General features: G+C 39.0%; 1 protein-coding gene across 1 annotated transcript in view; it reads right to left on the bottom strand.

Moving 5' to 3' along the window:
- The window catches only part of BTRC (beta-transducin repeat containing E3 ubiquitin protein ligase), a 2,835,508-nt gene that overhangs the window by 278,029 nt on the left and 2,533,720 nt on the right, over window positions 1-23,759 (bottom strand). Inside the window, exon 13 of the mRNA XM_044056496.1 lies at window positions 1,578-1,688. Within this exon, the coding sequence (XP_043912431.1) occupies window positions 1,578-1,688 (111 nt within the window). The remainder of the gene's footprint in view (window positions 1-1,577; window positions 1,689-23,759) is intronic.

Raw genomic sequence — 23,759 nt, 5'->3', positions numbered from 1 at the left:
CGTCCATATAGGTTCCCAAATCTTGAGCAAGTGGTTCAATTCTAAGGGGCATATTGTTAATGTGCTAGTTTTCTAGGATAAATAACTTCCTTAAGGATGCAATAATGCATTTTTTGGCATTTAGTTTCAGTTCACCATTTCGGCACCAGTTATCTACTTGGTACAAACTTTCCTGCAGGATGGCAAAGCCATTTGGGATTTTAGTGACTACTCCTTGCTTGCAATTACCTGCAACCACAGTCAGCCAGAGCCCTTTGCTATTTGCTTTTACTTCAGGAAAGTAGATGCTAAACAGGAGGGGCTCCATCACAGAATCCTGGTCGACTCCACTGCTGACTGATCTCTTTGTGACAGTAACTTCCCCTATTTTGTTTTCCTGCACCCTATCTGTGAGCCAGCTGCAATTCAGCGGGTGACATAAAGGTTTATTTCCAGTTTGAGCTTTTCTATTATGTCTGAGTGGAACTGTGTCAAAAACTTTGGCCAGGTAGAGGTATGTGGGTATGCACCATTTTGCATTTTTCCACTGCTTAGGATACCTTTTCAAAAAATTCCACTAAGTTGTGTAAACATGAACTGCCCTTTATGCATCCAAACAGATGGGTCTAGTGTTTGGAAGCTTCCTATGTCCTGATTGATTAGATCTATGATAAGTCTTTCCATGGCTTTGCATATGAGGCTGGACAGATATATGGGTCGGTAATTGCCTGGGTTTGTGGAAAGTCCTCCCTTATGCAGGGGAATGGCTGTAGCTGTTCTCTATTCGCTTGGTACAAAACCTGTATGGAAGCTGAGACTGAACAGTGTTGTTATAGGTGTGGCTAAATTTGTGCTTTATATTATTTAAGATGCATCCAGGGGTATTGTTAGGACCCATCGATGCAATGTTGTTTGCTCTTTATAGCACTTTTAGTATTTGGTCTTGTGTGATAGTTGGAGGCATTTTCAAGTATATCTTGAGAAGGATTCACTTTGGAATCTCGAATTTCTGAAACACTGAATTTCATATGAACGATATTTTGGAATGTTGAGATTCCGAAATAAATCCAACATAAAAACATTTCAACATTTCTGGGGGGGGGTAAGACCCCCTGCACCCCCCCACACCCCCGCTACTTAAATATACCAACTCCAAGATCACACTACAGCAAGGAAAAGGGAAATCTCCCGTTCCGCCCTGTATGCAGATATCCATTCGTAATTTCGAAGTTCTAAAACTTTTATCATATGGTCTCGACCATATGAATTTTGATGTTTTAGGATTTCGAGATTCCGAAGAGAACCCCTTTTGAAACAGACAGGGGAGAGAGGGAAGAGAGGGATAAAGCTAGAGTTAAATTTATCAGACAGGTTTGCTGCATCTTCAGCCTCAATACAGGTAACATTGTTCATAATTAGCTCAGTGCATTGCTGTGTTGTTAAAAAAATAAACAATATATATATATATATATATATATATATATATATATATATATATATATATATTTTTTTTTTTTTGCAATAATGTACGAGCATTAGTCACTTGCCTTACTTGCTCAAAAATAAGCATCAGCTAATAGCATCAAAGAACGACTCACCCATCATATGCACCACTGACTATTCTTTTATTGTCAAAGCGGATGCAGCGTACCAGCTCTTCATGGCCTTCCAGGACCCTTAGACAGGCACCACACTCTATGTCCCACAACCTACAAATTAAAAAAATAAAAATCAGTGCAATGAGTACCTGATCACAGTAAAGGTGCAGACATAACTAATTTACTGTAGCTATGCCCACTTCAAACTCATCTGAGTTCACATGGTATTTCCGTTAAGCAAAAAGCCTACAAAAGTACAAATGTCTGAAATACTATTATATTCTTTGGAAAATCTGCATGCATACAAAGATCACAGCTCAAAGTCACTTTATTACTAAGCACAGAATGAGCAAAAATGAGCAAAGGCTATGACATACAGTCACATGCAATCTCTCTATAAACTGTGCTCAGGTTCAATTTTATTCAGCTTAGTTTAATAAACTACAATACCCAATCTTTGTCTTAAGCACATTTAATGAATTACTGGAGTAAAATGGTACTTCAATGTTCATACCCAAAGTGCTTTAAACAGGCTGTCTATTCAGCACTGTTACAGTGTTAGATCCATTTGCTATTGATGCACTACTCAGTAGGTAAGACTATGAGGTGGTTTTAACCTTCTGGGATTTCTCTCAGCTCTAGGACTAGTTCTAACCTTTTTTTAAACATCTTCATTGAATCACATTTTAAACAATGACATATACAGATATATTAATAGAAAAGTAAACCAGCCACAATAATATTTTCCTAATTTTCAAGCAGTGTTTAGCGTTGCCACCTCACAGCAAGAGATTCTCTGGTTCGATCCTCAGCTGGGGTGCCTTCTGTGCGGAGTCTGCATGTCCTCCCTGTGGTCACATGGGTTTCCTCCGGGTGCTCCAGTTTCCTCCCACATCCCAAAGACATGCTGTAGGCAGATTGGATACTCTAAATTGGCCCTAGGTGTGAGTGCATGCATGTGTGTGCCTTCTGTGGAAGGCTGGGCGCCGGGCTGGCAACTCGACACCGTAAAACTCCACTGCCAATCATAAGCACACAGGTGATCTGCTGTGGCAACCCCTAACTGGGAAAAAGCTGAAAGAAGAAGAAGTGTGTGTGAGTAAACACCCCTTTTAGTAGCAGCTGGTTACAATGGTGGTTTATGTGAAGAAAAAATGTGTGTGTGTGTGTGTGTGTGTATATATATATATATATATATATATATATATATATATAAACTAAAACAAAGAGTAAAAAGGTCACAAAGATAACCAACTGGTTAAAATATGCAAAAAGAAAAATCTAGCAAAGCTAGACTTCTAACTGTGTGATACCTTAAACCTCCTGCATCCGAGGCCTCATAGGTTGGTACTAGGCTATCGGCCCAAGGGCCTACAGAAGCCTACCCAACAAGATTCCCTGGCTTACGCCACCCAAGAAAGTTATTTTCCTGTGCCACTGTCAAAGAGAGACACAGAAGTGATCCCCAGGGTGTATTTCCTATTTCCCATCCACTTATCAAGATTTTTCTTGAAGAGTGCTAATGAAGAAATTTGCTTGACATAGATGGGAAGCCTGTTCCAGAGTATGGGAAGTCTCTGGGATGGGAATCTATCCCTCCAGAATGTCCTGTTTATTGTGGTGACAAGGTTTAGGTTCCTAGAGCGTGTAGCTTGGAGGGATTGGGATATATGCAAATCACCCTTTAAGGATATCAGGTGTTTCAGCTAAATGGCAATTCTGAATGTCATTTTATATATATATATATATATATATATATATATATATATATATATATTTACACACACGCACACAAACATACCTTTAAATAATTTAAACAAGTAAATGTCAATGGCACTAGCGTCAACATAATGAAATCAGAAAAAAAAATGCTGGCAAATCATTACACGTGCTCGGAAACACAATCTCAGAGCATGCAATAAAGAAAGAATGTTTTTTTACAAGGGGCAAGACCCATGCACCTCCAATGCTTTTGTGTGTGGGGGGGCTGCTCTTCTGAAACCTTAAAACCCTACTAACTACGTATACTAAGTCCAAGACTGCACAATATTAGGGAAAGGGGATATTCCTCAATGCCACATATCATGAGATTGCTCTCACCTGTCAGCCATCTGTTTTGTTGACCAAAGTGTGTTGACAAAACAGATGTCGACTTTAAACACTGTCAACTAAATAAAGCTTTCTCATATGTATAAACAAAAACATACCAGTACTTGAGGACATACTAAACTGGCTATCAAATAATTATCCCCAAGAAACCACTGTACTCGGAGATTTTAATATAGAGTGGTACTCATACTCCTCTTAACCCCCCCCACTTGCCACATTAATCTTTACGGTTTCTCACAAGTCATATCATCCCCCACCAGGATCAATAAACCTAACAATAAAGAAATTATATTAGATCGGATACTCATTAACAATCACTTACTCACGTATAAAGCCGGAACCTTGCCAGATGACATAAGTGATCACCATCTCACCTATATTAACAGGCAAAAGGCTGAAATCCACAAACAACCCACCTACAAAACAATCAGGAACAAGAAAAAGTTTAACCTTAAAAATTTTCAAACATACCTTAAACTTTGCAACTGGTCAGTAGTTAAGCATCTCCCACTAGAAGAAGCTGTTAAATACTAAAATACTAAATTCTTATCCATCCTAGAAAGCCAAGCTCCAGCTCGTACCATTAGGACTAAAACCAAAAGCACCCCATGGCTTACAGCAGCAACTAGGCAAAAAATCTTACTAAGAAATAAAGCTTGGACCACTTGACATGCCTCAAAAAAACTCATAGATTAACTCCATTATAGACAACTAAGGAATGACACAATAAATCTGTCACTACCAACAAAAAGAACTACTATCTGAACCTACAACAAAAACACCAAAACAAACCAAATAAATTCTGGACAACTCTAAACACACTGCTCCGTCCAGGACTATCTACCACCCCTGTCCCCTCAAACTTACAACTCACATTCACCAGCAGAGGTAGCCAACTCCTTCAATAGCTTCTTTACAGAAACTATCCAAAACCTAGCCAATAAGTTATCCCCTAGTGCACCAAATTCATCAGCCTCTACACCCACTACCCAAACTCCCTTCCAATTTCAACCAGTCTCAACTTCATTTACACTTACTCTAATTAGAAAACTAAAACCAGCTACCCTTGCCGCTGATCTCCTACCAGCTGAATACCTACAAAAAGTAGCAGATGCTGTAGCCTACCCTATATCCATTATGATCAACTGATCCATATCTAAAGCTACCATTCCAACTACCTGGAAAATATCCCATATCATTCCACTCCACAAGGGGGGAGGGAGTTGCACTGACATCTCAAATTACAGACCCATACCAATACTCTCTCCTATAGGCAAAATCCTGGAAAACTGTATCCAAAAACAACTCCTAGCCTATCTTCTTGATAACAATCACCTGTCAAACTCTCAACATGGCTTCAGACCCAACCTCAGTACCACCACTGCCCTACTCTCCTTCACCAATGCCATAAATCATAACCGTAATAGCAATAAACTCTCCTCAGCCATCTTCTTAGATCTTTCCAAAGCTTTCGACATGGTAAACCATCAACTTCTCCTGCAAACCCTAGAAAAAATCTCCCTAGACACCCATGCTATACAATGGTTTAAGTCATATCTGGGAGGTAGACAATAGACAGTCCTGTGGAAAGATAACTTACCTACCCTCTTACCTATAACACTTGCAGACCCCAAGGATCCATCTTAAGGCGCCTCCTATTTTCCACATTCATTAATGACTTGCATAAAGTAATACCAGATACTACCTGTATTCAATACGCAGACGACTTAACCCTATATTCTGTTCTGCCACAACCCCAGAACTACTACTGACACTAACTCAAACCACACTTAGCATGGTTGAAAATTGGCTGCTCTATAGCTGTCTCATACTAAACCCCCCCCCCCAAAAAAAAAAAAAAAACTGCTGCTGTTCTCCCCATCTCATAAGACATCCTCTCTAATCTTCTCCATTACATCTAACAATGACACTATATCTCACCAAACCCCTCAACCAAACTACTAGGAGTTATAGTCGACAACAACCTAAAGTTTGATTTGCATATCGACCACAGCATCAAAACAGTAAATAAAAAACTTGGCTGTCTATACAGAATCAAACCCTTCTTAACCTGCCTAGCCAGAACTGTTCTTGCTCACACTCATCTCCTATCCACACTTCTCTACGCCTCCCCCTTACTCACCAGCCTGAATAAAACCTCCCTGAACAAGCTCACAACCTGCTATAATCAACTTTGCCACCGCCTCTGCCTATAGGGCCTATCATTGCCACAACCTCAAGCTACTAAGCTGGCTTGAACTACCTAACCTTCTACTAACTAACCAACTAATAATCGCCCGCAAGATGCTCTACCAGCCAGACCGGACACCCGATCTTAAAACTCTCATCACCCCCTACCATAACCTTAAAACTCTCCGATCCTCTAACAAAATGTTAGCTTTCACTTTCAAAGCAAACAACTCAGGGGGGAAGCTCTGTTTATGAACTCAGTTGGTAAAATCTGGAACTCTCTTCCTGCAGCACTAACCTTACAACCCTCCCCAACCCAATTTGAAAAGAACCTTACTCAATACTTTACTTTGCGATGGCTCTGTCCTTGCTCTACCCCGACTAATTCCGGACACTCTACTACTGTGCACCCAACTAGGGTCTCTTAACAGTCTCTCTGAATCCTTTCTATACTACTATGTACTAACATGTGCTTAAGTAAAATCTAGATCACATTTTATGTAACCTACCAAGAAACACACAATCATATATGAACCTCTTGAATGTTGGGCTGGGAACTTGGAAAATGACCTACAAATATATTGTATAACCTCTATCTTGATTTACTCATAGTGGAATGGTTTCATTATGTAAATATGTAAAAATTTCTCTGGATTGTATTTCTCTATTGTATTTTACAGTGTATTATGTTGTCTGTCTTATGTCTACTGTATGGAGCTTTTCTCCCCGGGCCTCTGCTGAAAATGGACAAATAAATATCCAGTCGGACATTCCCGGTTAACAAATGTAAAATAAAAATAAATTTTACATATATATATATATATATATATATATATATATATATATATATATGGGTCTACTGCTCTACATCGAAAATACACTTCTTCGAAATAGAGCAGTAGACCCTACATTTCATCAAAAGTCCACTTAAATGAAAGTGCACTTTCGCTGAAGTCTAGTTCTCCGGGCTACCAAAAAAAAAAAAAATACAAAAGCATGTTTTTGTAAGAGGGCAAGCCCCCCTGCACCCCCCACAACCCCTACTTAAATATATCAACTCCGTAATCGCACTACAGCGGGGAAAAGGGAATATTCCCATTCCGCGCTATAGTGTGACTGCCGAAGTCAATGTTCGAAGTTTCACTACTTCGAACAAGTGGACTCGGCAAAGGAGGGTTCGAAGTAGTGAAACTTCGAACATACTGATGGATCCCATATATAGATATATATATATATATATATATATATATATGGTTTCACTTCATATCGTCGAAAACTCATTTCATCGAATTTCAAAACTGCGAGACCAAATCATCAAAAACTCAAATTGTCGAAAACTCATAACATTGAATCTCAAATCATTGAAAACTACAAAGCAACTAGAAATATCATCCCAGACACTGTCTACTATGTTTAAGCAGGGGGGAAAGCCACCCCCCCAAACCCCCCGAAAATTAAATACAACTCCATGGTTGCACTACAGTGGGGTTAGGAAATTACCTTTTTCACCCACTGTAATGCAACCTTGGAGTTGGTATATTTAATGTACGGGGGGTGCAGGGGGCTTACCCCCCTGCATAAATGTAGTAAAAACTCTGTTGGATGTTATTTCTAGTTGCTCTGTAGTTTTCAATGATTTGAGAATCGAAGTTATGAGTTTTCGACGATTTGGTCTCGCTGTTTTGAAATTCGATGAAATGAGCTTTCGACGATATAAAGTGAAACTCTATATATATATATATATATATATATATATATATATATATATATATATATATATATATATATATATACACACACACACACACACACACACACACACACACACATATGTTTACTATCAAAATGTAGAAGTGCAGTTAGGTGAACACAGGAATGCCAAATGTGTGTTTGCTGATTCCCATATTGCCAAACTGCAATTCTATGAATGTCCTTTAGTGAAACTCTGCATTTGCTCATATGAGGTCGACATTAAAAATAGAGATTGTGGTACAGTGCGGATCAGGAAATTTACCCTTTTCTTCACTGCAGTGCAGTCTCGGAGTTGGAATATATAATTTGCAGGGGGGCTTGTGAATTAATGTGATGTGCAGTACTGAACTGCACAAGCTCATACTGCTGGAAAACAAGCAGGTAAGTGTCAGCAGGTAAACTTTCAGAAATGCCGAAGCTGTTGGTTCAATCATTTCAAATTGACGTGTTTTTGACATTTACCTAATTAGTATTCAGGAATCCGGAATTTCTGTGTTTGTGTACAAAATGCATGTTGACATTCGAGATTTTGATAGTAAACCTAAATACACACACACATATATATATATATATATATATATATATATATATGTCGCCTCACAGTATGACGTTGTCCTGTTCGATTCTCAGCTAAAGCGTCTTCATTGCGGAGACATGCGTAAATGGGCGTACCTTCGTTGAAGGTTGTGCATCAGAGCTGGCAACTCAGTACGTAAAAATCTACTGCCAATCATTAGCGGACCAGAGTTCCGCTGTGGCGACCCCTAACCGGGAAAAGCTGAAAGATACAACAATATATATATATATATATATATATATATATATATATATATATACACACACACACAGACATACACACACATACAGGTACATATATATATATATATATATATATATGTACATATGTGTGTGTGCATAAATATATATATATATATATATATATATATATATATGTGTGTGTGTGTGTGTTTTAAACAATCATTCACTCTAATACGACACAAATCGCTCAGTTCCTGCCTTCATTATAACTCACTCCTTCTCCTTCTGAACAATGTTCTGCATGTATTGTTTCCACAAATTCCATTTACTTCAATGTCATTTGCTTCTTCCCTCTCCTAAGGATCTGACCTCCATTTTTTCTCATTTCCAACATTCAGGACTTCACTTACAGTTAGTATAGATTCTGGTTTCCATTTTCTAGTCATTTCTTTTTTGGTAGCCAACAGCATTAATCTTAGTAAGGCCTTATTACATCTAGGCAATTCAGTTCCCAAGTCCCAGCTCAAAACAATCACTTCCTTCATTTCAACCATTTGCTTGCCCAGCCTTTCTTGTAAAGTACCCTGAAATGAACTTATAAAATCTGCCAACTTTTTACATTCTCAAAAAATATGTTTCCGGTTGTATTGCTCTCTTTCCCATCACACAACTTGCGTCTGCTACCTACCTGAGGAAAAATTCTCCAAGTCTACTTGAGGTATAAAAATACTTATGCAAATACAGCCAAGCAAAAAAAGCTTACTTTCTTATTACCATACTATTTAGAACATTGATTTTCTAGCCCTGTAATTTATTTTCCCATGGAAATAAATGTAAAGCAAACAAAGGTGAAAGAGGACACTTTTGCCTAGTTCCTCTGTAACACAACTTACCAGAGAAGAAACCTCCCACCTTAATGCCCTGCCTCTGACCTTTCACATATCCTCCTAACCTACTCTATGAGGAAATCAAAATCTCAGCATTGCCCTACTCATAAAATCCCAGCTGACTCTACTAATGCATTCTCTGCTTCAAAACCCACCAACAGCAGCAGCAGTGTTTTCCTACATTCTGCTTCCCTCCAGATCATCATTGTTCTAGTAATGTTGTCAAATGTTTGTCTCTACTCCATAAAATCACACTGATCCATATCTGTCAATTCTGTCAACTACCTTTGCCATTCCCTTAGCTAATTTAGGCATAAACACTTCATAATCATGGTTTAAAATAGAAATGGGTCTATATGAAGCTAGGTCTGAAGGGTCTTTACCCTCTTTGAATAACAGGACTAGTTCTTATCTTAATAGCGTATCATACTCACCAGTCTACAAGACAGTCTCTTGTGTAGATCCTGGTAATAAGTTAGGAATGGAAACGGAGGTGTGATCAGTATCTGGCATATCAACACAATCATTGTCTAACACTCTGGTGCTTTAATTTCTTCAAGGAAGTACAACTGTTTAAGTAAGTTTACCATAACAGTAGATGTCTGAATGAGCACTGGTGCAGTAGCCTAAGCTGTATGGGTTATATTTATTTGACATTTGTTGACTGGGATAGTCCGACTGGGTCACAAATCCCATTTGCAGCAGAGGCCCAGGGAGAAAAGCTCCACAATTTAAGGAAATTATAAGACTTACAAGCAAACTATAATGTGCAAGTATACAGTGAGTACATTGCCACTTTAACTCTGATAACACTTTACACAAACTTATAAGCAAAATTAGTAGACATAAATATACAGTGAATACATTACATGTTTATCTTGATAACACTTTACACAAAATTATAAATCTGACAAGACTTTTAACATGATACAGTGTCACTGCCTCAGTGACAGGATATTTGCACAATACCATTCTCATGTTTGAATTGGAAGAATACTTGTGCTGTTTAAATTAGTTCATAAAGAGAAAGAAATGGAGAAATAGAATGCTATATTTTTTTCCAGTCTTGACAGTGCTTAATGGTAGTGGACTTGTTAATATAATTGAAGGAGGTATAGGGGGGCAGATTGCGTATTAAGCCTGGGGTTATGCATGTGCATAGCTATGATTTATTTAAGTGTTCTTCTAGGAAGGCTTTAAATAGCGGTAGGCTAGGACTTAGCCCAATGTTGAGAGGGAGACTGTTCTAAGATTTAATAAAACATAAAAAAGCTCCCAAAAGAGCGAACACACATACCTAACTCAGAAAAATAAAAAATACCACCAACACCGGTATGGCTACACTAAAACCAGAAGGACTTTATTAAATAAAACTAATACTCTGAGCACTTTCATTCTGCAACCTCAGGGCTTCTTCAGAGTATCATATCATACTATGTCAGCTGTCTTGTTAAATAAAGTAAAAACATCACATGATCACATAACTTAGTAAGACAAACCGCAAATACCTTAAAAACATTTTAAAAGAACATATATCTATTAAATTTGTGTATAAAAATGCATCATAATAAATAGTATTTTGCTTTAAAAATTTTAAATAAATACTGATAATTCATACCGTATATTTTAAATCTGCCTAGTTCTTATTTTTAACACTGAACTTATAGAAATGTTCACATTGATGACAGGATACACTGTGGCATTTGTTCTATATCACCATTCCTTTTCAAGTTTCTCCAAATACAACTTCAAGTCCCCACCACTACCATAGTCAGTCACTCTGTCAATAATAAAAAACAGAAACTTGTTAAAAGTGACGCACTTTTCAGAATGTATAAAAAGTGCACTTTTTTTTGTTTTTAAATGTCCCTAACATGTTCTAAAATCCTTTCCTTAGGTTTCCTAGTGGTTTTACCCACATAAAAAGCTGAACAGGACATGCACATAGCCATATATACCACCATCCTGGTGTTACAATTGCAGTTACCAGGACACTAAATTGTACGAAATAACTATGTTGCTACATATGGACTAGTGTTCACATATTTACAGGCTTTACACATGTTACATTTGGACATTTTAGAAACCAAACCTTTTTTACTTTTATGTTTATCTAATAAGTATTTAAGGTTAACATCCCTTGTGAAAGTAATTCTAGGTGTAGACCCCAAAATATTTTTAATATCCAAGCTGAAAACTAAATCCCATGTGTTATTAACAATGGTTTGAATTTTCAAAGCTTCGTTGTTGTACAGAAGTACCAATATATTATCAAATGATGTACCTTTCTTAGTTTCAAAAGAACTTCCAAGTACAGTAGATAAAATGGGTACAAACCTCTCCTTACTTTTCCGTTGAATGTAGTTCCTAGCTTTAGTCAACAGTTTAATGGGGAAATCCCCTGTCCTTAAACAGACCTATTAAGGTGTACATTTCATCCTTAAAGTCACTGTCATTACTCGTCAATCTCGATATCCTCACCATTTGCCCTTTCACTATGCTTTTCTTTTAATGCATAGGATGACAACTATTGTAGTGAAGAAATGAGTTTGAATATGTATCTTTTCTGTATACTCGAGTTTAATTTCTTGTTCGTTCTGTTCCACATCAATAAAATGCCCAAAAGTTCTATACTGTCTATACCTGTTTTGTAAGTGAACTTTAAGAATGTTGTTGTTGAGTTTAAATAATCTACAAATTCTTTCGACTCTTTTTCTGTACCTTTCCAAAGGATGAGTATATCATCCAAAAAATCTAAGCCATGTTATAGTCTTGTTGAAAAGGTTCGCATGAAACACCCATTTTTTCTCCCATTGAGCCAGCACCAGGTTAGCATGAATCGGTGTACACTTGGCTCCCACAGCGACACCTGATGTCTGGTGAAAGAGCTCTCCCTCAAATAGTAAAAAATTATTATTCAGTACCATTTCCCTAAGTTCAACTAACAAGTATCTTTTCACATTATGAATACCATCTTTTCCTGTCAGGGCTTCTTCAAATAATTTCAACCCTTCTTTGTGTGGGATTGCTGTAAACAAATTCATTACATCGACTGTAACAAATAAAAATTCATCTGTAATGACAGTGTCTCTCAGGGTTTCTAAACAATGCCATGAATCTTTTAAAATGTGTTTAAAGTCATTCAATAAAGGTTTACACCAAAAATCAATGTATGCTGCAATAGGTTCTGTCTTTGATCCTGTTGCTGCGACAATTGGTCTAAAAGGTGGGTTGTATAGATCTTTGCGGATCTTCGGGATCCCAAAGATATGTGTGTGTGTGTATGTGGGGGGGTCACAGGGGAATCCACTGTCAAAAAATTGTATTCACTTGAATCTAATAACTCTTGGGTTAAAAAACTGTGAAGTGCCCAGTCAATTTTTGCATAAGCTCTCATCAATTCATTGACAGAAATTCTTTCATAAGTGGAGCTATCATTAAGTAACTCATAAATTTTAAACACATAATCGTGGTAATCCATAATAACTGCCCCCCCCCCCCGTCAGGTTTCATAACTCTGACCTGGTTGGTATGATTCAATTGCTTTAAAACTTTTTTCTCACCTATAGATAAACTGTCGCTAACTTTTGACACATTCAATAATAAATTACGTACTTCATTTTCACATAAAGTGTCAAATGTAGCTATATAATTATTCATAGGCAGAATAAAAGTACTTTTCCTTTTTAGAGACATTTGTTGAGTGCAACCCAATTCCTGTACAGTAAATCCATCTTTTGTACTTATTGTACATGCTGATTGATCATGTAAATTCATGTCCATGCTCTCTATTTCATCACAGAATGTATGGTGTAACAACAACAATGACTCATACCCTTCTATCTGTTTCCCTGGTGAGAAAAGTTCTTCCATTGTTTGCCCTCCCAGTTCCTTTGGTTCCTGTTCATCAACCTCTGGGACCTTCTTGGGAATTGAGGTGGTTCTAAAAAAAATCCCCGTTTCTAGTATTCTCATTACTATATTCACTTACTGTAACTTCTTCAGAAAACTGTTCAAACACTACAGTGTTCTGATAATTTTTGTTCTTATTACTTTTGAAAGGTAATGGATACACTGTCTTGTTACAATAGTCCTGTGTATCCCCTTTGTAGTTTCTTTACTTTCTTAGCTATATTGTTTTTAACACGCTTTTCTCTCTCTGTCAATATAGAAATGCACAAGGATTTATTAACATCAAATAGTAAGTCTTTAGTGATGTTGTTCATTTCTATCTCAATGCTTACCAATTTCCGTTTGTTTTTCTTTATGATAATGTGCACCAAGTCAAGTCTGGTGTGTCAAAAAGTTCTAATAGTTCTCCATGCATCACTGAGCCCATTTCTGTTCCGATGGGGGTATTTCCAAAGTCGCAGGCCCTTCAGAACCTGTTTAAGCTCCAAGGAACGTTTCAAGAAAAGATTGTCTGGTTGAATTGCCTTGAATCTTCCTAGTAACTTTTCAAAGTTACGTAGCTGTGTATGGACTGTACCATGTCCTTCCCCTACTGCAGGGCTGTCGGACAATAGTATATTAGGTGTTTTCAGAATAAACAAAAAGCTTGGAGCATCAAATTTGTTGTGATTGATATTAATGTCATTACAGGACCGGTTGTTCACCTCAGATCCAATTGCTAATGTTCCTGAACTGCTCGGAGTTGTATGTAAGGTTAGCAGTTCCATTTGAGTGTCTGTTAAAGTAGGCTGGTCCGAATTACCAGCAACTGGAACTTTTTGTTGTTTCAGTAAGAGCATCAGTTCCTCCACTTTTTGTAACAGTCCCAACATGTCAAGGAATGGCAGCAACCGATGTGGGGCGATAAAAATCTTAATAAAACATAAAAAAACACCCAGAAAAGTGAACACATGTAACTAACTCAGAAAAATTAAAAACGCCACAAACACAGGTATGGCTACACTAAAACCAGAAGGACTTTATTAAATAAAACTAATACACTGAGCGCTTTCACCCTGCAACCTCAGGGCTTTTTCAGAGTATCATACTATGACAGCTGTCTTGTTAAATACAGTAAAAACATCACATGATCACATCAATTAACAAGATAAACCTCAAATACCTTAAAAAAACATTAAAAAAACATATATCTATTAAATTTGTGTATAAAAATGCATCATAATAAAGTCTTTTGCTTTAAAAAATTTAAATAAATACTGATAATTCATACCGTATATTTTAAATCTGCGTAGCTCTTATTTTTAACACTGAACTTATAGAAATGTTTTCACTGATGCCAGGATACACTGTGGCATTTGTTCTATATGCATACATGTTAGGGACATTAAAAACAAAATGAAAGAAAGTGCACTTTTTATACATTCTGAAAAGTGTGTCAGTTTTAACAAGTTTCTGTTTTTTATTATTGACAGAGTGACTGACTATGATAGAGGTGGGGACTTGAAGTTGTATTTGAAGAAACTTGAAATGGAATGGCAATATAGAACAAATGCCACAGTGTATCATCCATTTGAGTTCCCTTGTCTGCTCCTAGGAGAACTACCTCCACGTGTGTCCAGGAAAGGACCCTGGGACTTCCTGAACCACATTTTCCATCCATCTCTTTGATTCCTACAAAAGGATCTTTGAGGGGTCGAAAAACTTAGCCCACTGCAGAGAGGGGCTTTCCATCTTTTACACACCTGGAGAGCGTGTCCTTCACTTTTGGGCTAAACAATTAACTGCTGTCAAAGGGTGCATTGATGAATGAGGACTTGAAAGGCTCCACAATAAGTGCATCAAGCCATTCCACCTAATGGAAATGCCTGAACCCGATACCCTTGAGGCACCTTTGACGCCATGTGAGATAAGCCTCATGGACGAATTTAAAATAGATTGGATGGCAGCCAACTGAGATGCCAGAGAAGATTAAGCTTCATCAGTAAAGGTCTTGGAAAGGGATTTTTAAAGTTCCTTGATCGAGTCCCTTTGTAGTCTGGTAAAATATGCCAAATAGTTCAGCGAGCTAAGGGCAAAGGTTGATGCATATACACGCTTCCCAAACCTGTCCATTGCCCTACACTCTCTACTGGGGGTGAAGAGAGGAACTTTTTTCAGCAAGTTCCTTCTTGGAGGCTGCCACCATGACCATAGCATCCACGGGCACCCCCTTACTCCAGAATTCATTCTCGATAGGTGGAGCCAGAATCCGATCTGGCCTCTTAGGGATTAGCTCAACTGAATCAGGTTTCTTCCACGCCCGCCTAAAGACCAAACCAATGAGTTCATTGGTGGGTGGAGTAATGCGGGAGATAGACAAGCCAGCTACAAAGGCTTCCAGAAATACTGATTCCTCTGGTGAAGAGTTGCTGGAGGACCAACCACCTCTCTGCTTAAGGATGTCAAGAACATCTCCAAATGAGACATCATCTGGTGGTGATCATGGGGATGCTTCTCCTTCATCGAAATCAGTATCCTCAGTGACAGACTCTTGCAGAGAGTCTAAGCACCTCCCTCTTGCACTTCCTCTTCCTAGGGACTTCCTCAGTAGGATGTTCCGGAGAAGTGTCTGAAGAGATCATAAAGCCCTGCTGGGTAGTCTGGGGGACTTCAGCTGGCTATCCTTGTAGTGTAGAATGATGTGGCTATATGAGCACAGACATCTGGGAACAAGATTGGAGATCCAAGGGGATTGGATCCATCCATCCTGTTGGAGCAGAAAACACTCTCTTCACTACCATGAAGGCAGACTGCTCTGGGGAGAAGCAAGGCAATGGCTCCAGGAAGGCAAAGTTCTGGACAGGGTTGCCTCCCTCTGTCCCAGGAACAATCTCCCTGAGGCAGAAGTTGTAGCCAAAATATCCAATGTCAAAGCTCCAAGGGGCAGAGATGGCTCCAAAAACCTCGGAGTCGACTCCAATGCCTTGGTTTCGACAAGGCAGCTTCTGCTCCGAGAGACATCTGGATCCAAAGATGTCGGAGCTGGTACACTCAGAGAAAGCTTTGGATGTGAAGATAAAGGTAGCTTTGGATTTGAGACAGATGGACATGGAAGGTTCAGATCCAGGGACTCTGAAACAACCAATCTGATCAGAGGAGCAGCAGCTAACAGTGGTGTGGTAGACGTATGGGCTTCCTGACCCAAGGGGGGTGGGAGCTGGAAGAACACCCATCTATATCTGCACAGAGAGGAATCTCCTTATCATTCTGCCCACATCTTACTCAAACTCCTGACACAATGAGATAAGGCAAGTGACTGTGACCTGGAATGACGTCTCTCCAAAAAAGGAGAGGGGACTCTGGAAGGTACTGGGTCCAATGTCTGTGAATATCTTGTCCTTGGTAGGATCTTTGGATCTGTTCATTTTTTTTGTCAGATCTGAAGGAGAGTGGATCTGAACTGGTTTCAGATCCGGCCTTGGCTTTTTCTTTGGTGTCTCCAAACATGGTGTTGATGAAGTAGAAGGTCTCGGACACTTAGTCAAAGACTCCTTAATTTTAGTCTTGGGGGATTGAGCTCCAGAAATAGCTTCACCAAAGATTGATGGAAGCAACCCCTTTAATATTAACTTATTCTTCCTGTCTGCTATGGCTCTAGGATTGAAGTTCTAACATAATGAGCAATCCTCTTAGAGATGTTGTGGGCCCAAGCAATAAAAGCATAAACAAAGTGCATCTGAAAGGGACAATTTTTACCTACATTTTTGGCATTTTTTAAAGCTAGAAGGTCTATTATCAGATGTATTGGTTACAAAGATAAAGAGAAAAAAAGAGAAAGCTTTTTTTTTTTTTGAAAGACAGAATAAAAGGAAAAAGAATACCAGCAATGGTATGAAAGACTACAGTAATGTGTAACAATAGCAGAAACAAGGACTAGAAGAATTACCAGCAATGACAGAAAAGTATTACATTAAGTGTAAAGGGTAAAGGAGTAGTATAACAATGAGATTTACAATTAAGTAAAGGAAACTATAAGAAAAACAGACAAATTTAGAAAAACTACAGAGCTCAGGCTGACCAAGTCTTTTCGCAAAAAGCAGCAAACGAGATCTGAGGTATGTTAGGGGTTGTTGCATTATGGGTAAAGAGGAGCTCCAGAGCTTTATGATGGTCATGAGCTTTATGGGCAAGTTGGATCCAAACCCAACAATTGAGGACAGAATGAAAATTGACATCAGATCAAAAGTCCACACACTGGCAAAAAAAACAAAAAAAAAAAACGGGGGGGGATAAAGGGAGAGAGCAGCTAGTGCAGCAAAACAATGGGGATAGAGGGAGGGGAGCAGCTACTGCAGCAATGATCATTCGAACAACTGCTGTTAATATAAGCTTACTTGCACAGTTGTACTATATGTACTATATGGTACTAGATTACCATAGCTTAGAACAACTGGGAAGTGGAAAGGGAAGGTTCTGGGAACTCCTGCAGCATGGACAAAGCAGATCCTGACCTAAATCTGTAGAAGGAATCTAGCTTGTATTTCTCTGTAAATGGATGTACATAGAACTGAGTTGCTTCTTCTAGAATACTTCTAGAGACTAATCATCATCAGTCCCGTTTTCCCCCCGATTTTTCTATATGGGGTCAGGGTATCGTGTTAACTGTTGCCATCTTTCATTATTTGATGCCACGTGCCTGCCTTCTTCGACACTCATGCCCGACTGTCACAGGTCTTCTTTCACACAATCCATCCACCTCTTTGCTGGATGTCCTCGTTTCCTCTTACCTTCTTTCTGTCTGTCCCAAATCTTCTTCACCAGAATGTCTTCTGCTTTTCTGCATATCCGTCTGAACCACCATAATCTGTTCTCTTTGATCTTTTCAGAAACTGAAGCTACTTTGGGTTCTGCTATTATGTCCTCATTTCTTTCTCTCTCCCACAGTGTTCATCCTACCACCCTTCACATGCACTTCATTTTCATCACCTCTAACTTCCTCATCTGCTCTGCCTTTACTGCCTAGGTTTCTGTACCACACAGTAGCACTGGTTGCACCATTGTCTTGTACACCTTACTTTTCAGCTTCTTTGGCATTCCTCTGTCATAGACTACACCTGAAACTCAATGCCATTTGGCTGCAGTGCCTCTGATTCTAGCTTTGACCTATTCATTCAGACTTCCTTTCTCCTCAACCACCCCTCCCAAATACTTGAAGCTACTTACCTGTACCACTGTCTTCCCTACTACCTCAATTCTCAGCTTTTTCTGATTTCCCCAATTTGCTGCCATTACCACTGTTTTATCTGTGCTTAGATTCATCCCATGTGCCTTCACTTTTGCATTCCATTATCCTATCCTTTTTCTGAAGTTCTTGGTCAGAGTCTGCCTGTAATGCCAAACAGCAACTTTGCTAATCTGTTCCCTCTGACCTGTTTGCTAATGTAGTCCATCAGCAGTACGAACAGCAGTGGGCTTAGAGCTGAACCATGGTGCACACCCACTCCCACTTGGAACCCCTGTGTGAGACCTAACACCGTTTGTACTCTAGTCAATGGGTCCTTGTACATAACCAGAACTAATTCTACCAATGGTTCTGGAACTTTACGCCACTGCAATACTGCCCAAATCAGCTTTCTTGGGACCTTGTCATTTGCTTTCTCCAAATCTAGGAATGCCTAGATGGACTATTTCCTCATCTCTAGCTTCTTCTTAACTGTCTCCCTGCAAACACCAGGTCAGTTGTGTTGCATCCTGATCTCATTCCAAACTGCTCATCTCCCAACTTACATTCTATTACTCTGCATTATCCATTTATCAATCACCCTCTCCATAACTTGCATGTAATGACAGGAGTTTGATGCCTCTGAATTGCCCACAGTTGTGGATGTCCCCTTTGTTCTTGTACACTGGCACCAGTATGCCTATTCGCCAGTCATCTGGGATACACCTTTCTCTCCACACTGCTATGAGTACCCCTCAGGAGACATTTCTCCCCTATCTCACCCAGCATCTTTATCATATCTGCTGTGACCTCATCTGAGCCTGCTGCTTTCCCTGACTTCATTTTCCTTAGTGATATTCTTACTTCTTCTAGGGTGGGCTCCTCCTCTTTTCTCATCAAAGGCTATTTCTGGGGCAGTACAGCTTCTGTGGGGTTTTCTTCATTCAGAAGCTGCTGGAAATACTCCTTCCATCTGCCTTTGATGTCCTGTAGAATGTTGAGCAGGTTGTTGCTAGAAACCCTTATGAAGAGTGTCTGACTATCGTCTTTATCATTCTATCTTTGCCTTGCAAACTGATATAGGTTCTTTGTGCCACCTACAGAGTCACTTTCCAGAAGCTGGTAGAGTGCCTCAAATGTCCTGTTCTTTGGTATTCCAATTCCTTTCTTAGCTTCTTTGTTAGACAACCAGTATTCCTTCCTAGCTTGGTCAGTCTTTTCTATATCCCACTTTTTCCTGCACTCCTCCTTTCTTTTGATGACTTCCTGGACTTCTGCATTCCACTACCATCTTTCCTTATGTACCTAGTTGGCTCAGCCACATATCAGATATGTAGTCCTCACACATGCTGTTTTGAGGAGCTGGCCTGAGTAATTCCTTGAACCTCTGACTTTCTTTCCAGTCTACTTCTAGGTCTTCAGCCTAGTCTCTGTTGACCTTAGAGCCTTCTCTGACCATTGTTTAGAGCTGATTTTGGCAACTAGTGGTTTATGCTGTGGGCTGTTTTACTGGGGATGACTATGCAATCACTGATTCCACCCCAGTCCCCTTTCCTTACGAGGAGGAAGACTACATGAGTTGCATGTTAGCCACTCTTGTATGTGATCGTGTGACTATCTTTCTCAACTATGTGTTGGCTACTATAAGCCATTTGCCAGACAGAAGTCGAGAATGGCCTCTCCTCCTTTATTCCTGTTGCTGCACCCATGTGGAGTCCACAGTTAGCATGGGTCCCTCGGGTAGGTCGGAGTAGATAGGATACTCAACCCACTTATCACCGATTAATAATAGTTATGTAAAATCTTACCATAAACATAGATGTCCTTATTTTATTTATTTTATATTTGTTGACCGGGTTTGTCTGACTGCGCTACAATTGCCTATTTTCAGCGGAGGCCCGAGGAGAAAGGCTCCAACAGAAAAATAGAAATTTTACATATTGAATACATACAGAATACATTCATCAGTACCACACATTACTGCATTACAGTGTCATACATTACACTGTGGCAAGTGAAATACATAAAGAAATGCATTCATCAGAGGGATACATTCATAATTACATATTATTTACATAATAGCTCAATAGTTACATAGCTGAAATATTTTACTAGTTATGTTTGTACAGTGATGTAGCAAGAGGAGAAGATAAAGTAGTTGTTTGTTTATTGAAAGGAAGGAAGAGAAAATGGAAATAGAAGATTACAGGGGAGTGTTTACGGGGGATAATTACATTGGCAGGTCCATTTTTCATGAAGATATTTTTGTAGCGGTTTTGAATTGATTGGGATGTTCAAGGGATCTTATATCTAGTGGTAAGCTATTCCAGGCCTTGGAAGGGTTAAAGCTATAGACTAAGTGACCCATTTTGGTCCTTGGTTTGTAGATTTTTAGTAGGTCTTGTTCAGAACTGCGGAGTAATCTAGTGGGTAGGTAATGAGAGATTAGAGATGAGATAGTTGGACAGAAAGAGGGCTTGTAGAGAATGGAGTGAATAATCTGAAACTGATTATACTGAAGCAGGTTAGGTAATTCTAGCCAATTTAAATATTTTAGTGAGAGACAGTGATGGGACTCGTAAGAATTTTGGGCAGCAAATCTGGCAATCCTGTTACAAGTTGTTTCTAACTTGTTTAGTAGTCCACTGTTGAGGCTGGTGAGAATTTGGGAGCTATAGAGTAAAGTGGGTAAAAAGTAGGCATTTGAAAGGGTTAGTTTTGCTGTTTTGGTAAGATATTTTTTGTTTCTATAGAGGAGACCTAACTTGAGATGTGTTTTCAGAAACAATTATTGACATGTAAATCAAAGGTTAGTCTATCATCAACAGTAACACCTAAGAGTTTTGTATTGGTGCCAACCTGTATTTGAGTGTTATTTTGTGACAATATAGAGAGGGAAGACTTCATGTGGTTAAGGTTTTTAGAGAAAAAGAGTAGTAATTTGGTTTTCTTTGGATTAAGGATAAGTTGATTTTCAGATAGCCAGTTTTCTACAGAGTTAAAACAGGAGTGTGTGTGTGATTTTAGTTGGGTTGGTGATTCGGCAATAGTGATAAGTGTAGAATCATCTGCGTATTGTATCTGTGAGGATCCAGCACAGGAAGAGTAGAGAAGGTTGGTAAAGATGTTAAAAAGAAGTGGCCCAAGGATGGAGCCTTGTGGAACACCCATTTTAACAGGAAGAAGAGGGGAGAAAGCGGAGAGCCATTTGACTGACTGGAGACTATCAGAGATATAGCTGTTAAACCAAGATACGGTGGATGGAGAGAAGTGTAAGGAAAAGGAGTTTATGAGAGACTGTATCAAAGACTTTGGAAAGGTCAATGAAGAGACAGGAAATAAGTTTGTTACTGTCTCTAGTTAGTAATACAGAGTTTAGGAAAGACAGGAGAGCTGTAGTAGTGCTGTGCATGGGACGAAAGCCATGTTGGGTAGGTGTGAGTAGATTTTCTTGCAGAAGGTGGTGTAAGACTTGATTGTGTATGCATTTTTCCAGAATTCTGGAGAGTGGTAAGAGTATTGCTATGGGTCTAAAATTAGTTACATCTATGGAGTTTCCTCCTTTGTGTACTGGAAAGGTGTAAAATTGCTTCCAGATGGAAGGGACTGTGGATTCCATAATAGAGCGGTTTATTAGAACAGAACCTGGGAAAGCAAGAGCAGCAGCAGCCTAAGGAATGCAGAGGGAATGTTGTCTAGAGGTGTGGAGCAAGGTTTTAATTTAGATAGTAGAGTTTTAATATAGTTAGTGGAGACAGGTTTGAGGGAGAAGGTAGTGATAGGGCTACTACTGATAGAAGAGTTTGAGCTATTAGGTCTATTATTGTTGGTGGGATGGTTTGCGTCTTGATTTAGTAATTTTGATACTGAGTCTATAAAGTAGTTGTCGAATATGGAGGCAGTTTCCTCGTGTTTTGTCAGGATGAGGGTTAGGAGAGACTAGTGCACCTGGGTGTAGTATTTGATTCACAGAGTGCCAGAACTTTTTAGGGTTGGATTTAAAGGTAGAAGATGGATTATTATAGAAGTTTTTCATATCTTTATTTATGTGAGTTTTGGCAAGATTTCTAAGTTCTTTACATTTCTGGAGGTCTGGTTGACATTTAGTTTTAGTCCAAATTTTCCATGCTTTGTCTTTTTTTTTTTTAATAGTGCACAAGTGTTTACAGTCAGCCATGGGGATATGTTAGACTTTATGCAGACTGTTCTAAGGGGTGTCAGAGAATTTAAAATACTAAGGAAAGTGGACAGCTTCATCCAATGTGAGTAGTTTTAAGGGATTCCAGTTCACTTCTGATAATAAAGATTTGAGAGTTTCAGGATTAAAGTTTGTTACTTTTCGGTGTTTGATAAACGTTTGAGGTTTAGCTGATGGGATGTGTATCTGAGTATTTTTATTGGGCAGTGATCACTTAGGGAATTTGGTAGTGTTCCAGGGTTATGGTATTTGGAAGGGTGTGAGACAAGAATCCAGTCAAGGAGAGATGAGGCTGTATGGGAGTTATTGAAATAAGTGGGAACAGAGATGAGTTGAGTAAAGCCATAGAGATTAAGGTGTTGTGAGGAGTTTTGAGAGGCGAGAGATAGCCAGTTAATGTTGACATCCCCAAAAATGATAGTTTCATTTGGACTGTGTTGGGAGATATGAGCAACCATATTTTCCAGTAGGGGGATGTTGTCACCTGGTGGAAAGTAAACTGCTACAATGGTGACAGTGGAATGGCTATTAATATTTAAGTTTACAGATAAAATTTCAACTAGGGAGAAGGCTTGGGACGTAAAAGCAGAGTTAGAAATGGTAAGGTGGTTAGAGTGTAGGATAGCAACGCCTCCACCTTTCCTTTTTGGTCGATGTAGACGGTGTATGCTGTAGTCAGAAGGCAAGATCTCTATGTCTTAGTGTTGGGATTTCAACCAGGTTTCAGTCAGAACAATGACATCTGGAGTATGATGGGAGATCCAAGCATGTAGTTCACTTACTTTGTTCAGAATACTCATAGTGTTTACTGAATAGAAGGAAAGATGTTTGTTTGGGAGATTATTGACTTTGGGGTTAGGAGGGCTAGCAGTAGGGTGTTGGACCAGGGTTAGGATGGATGTCTCCAGCTAAGAGAATGTTTTTGTGGAGGTAGATGAGTTTGAGCATATTAGCAGTGGGGGTGTAGTATTTGGTTTTGTGTTTGGTAAGAGTGAGTTGGGTGTTAGGTAAGTGTATTTTTGGTAAGGGCGTATTTAATGAGAAGATAGATTGAAAAATGGAGAAGGTTTGATGATTATTATATTACTACAGCAATTTAGGTTTGTAGGGGAGATATGTTTGTGGTGTAAATGGATGTTAAGAGATGTGAGTGTAAGGAGGAGGAGTAAGAGAGG

This window comes from Protopterus annectens, chromosome 14.part0 (assembly GCF_019279795.1).
Source record: "Protopterus annectens isolate FY-2018-M chromosome 14.part0, PAN1.0, whole genome shotgun sequence".
Classification (NCBI taxonomy): domain Eukaryota; kingdom Metazoa; phylum Chordata; order Ceratodontiformes; family Protopteridae; genus Protopterus; species Protopterus annectens.
Note: the sequence above shows the minus strand (reverse complement) of the source record. Positions and strands in the feature narration are given on the sequence as shown.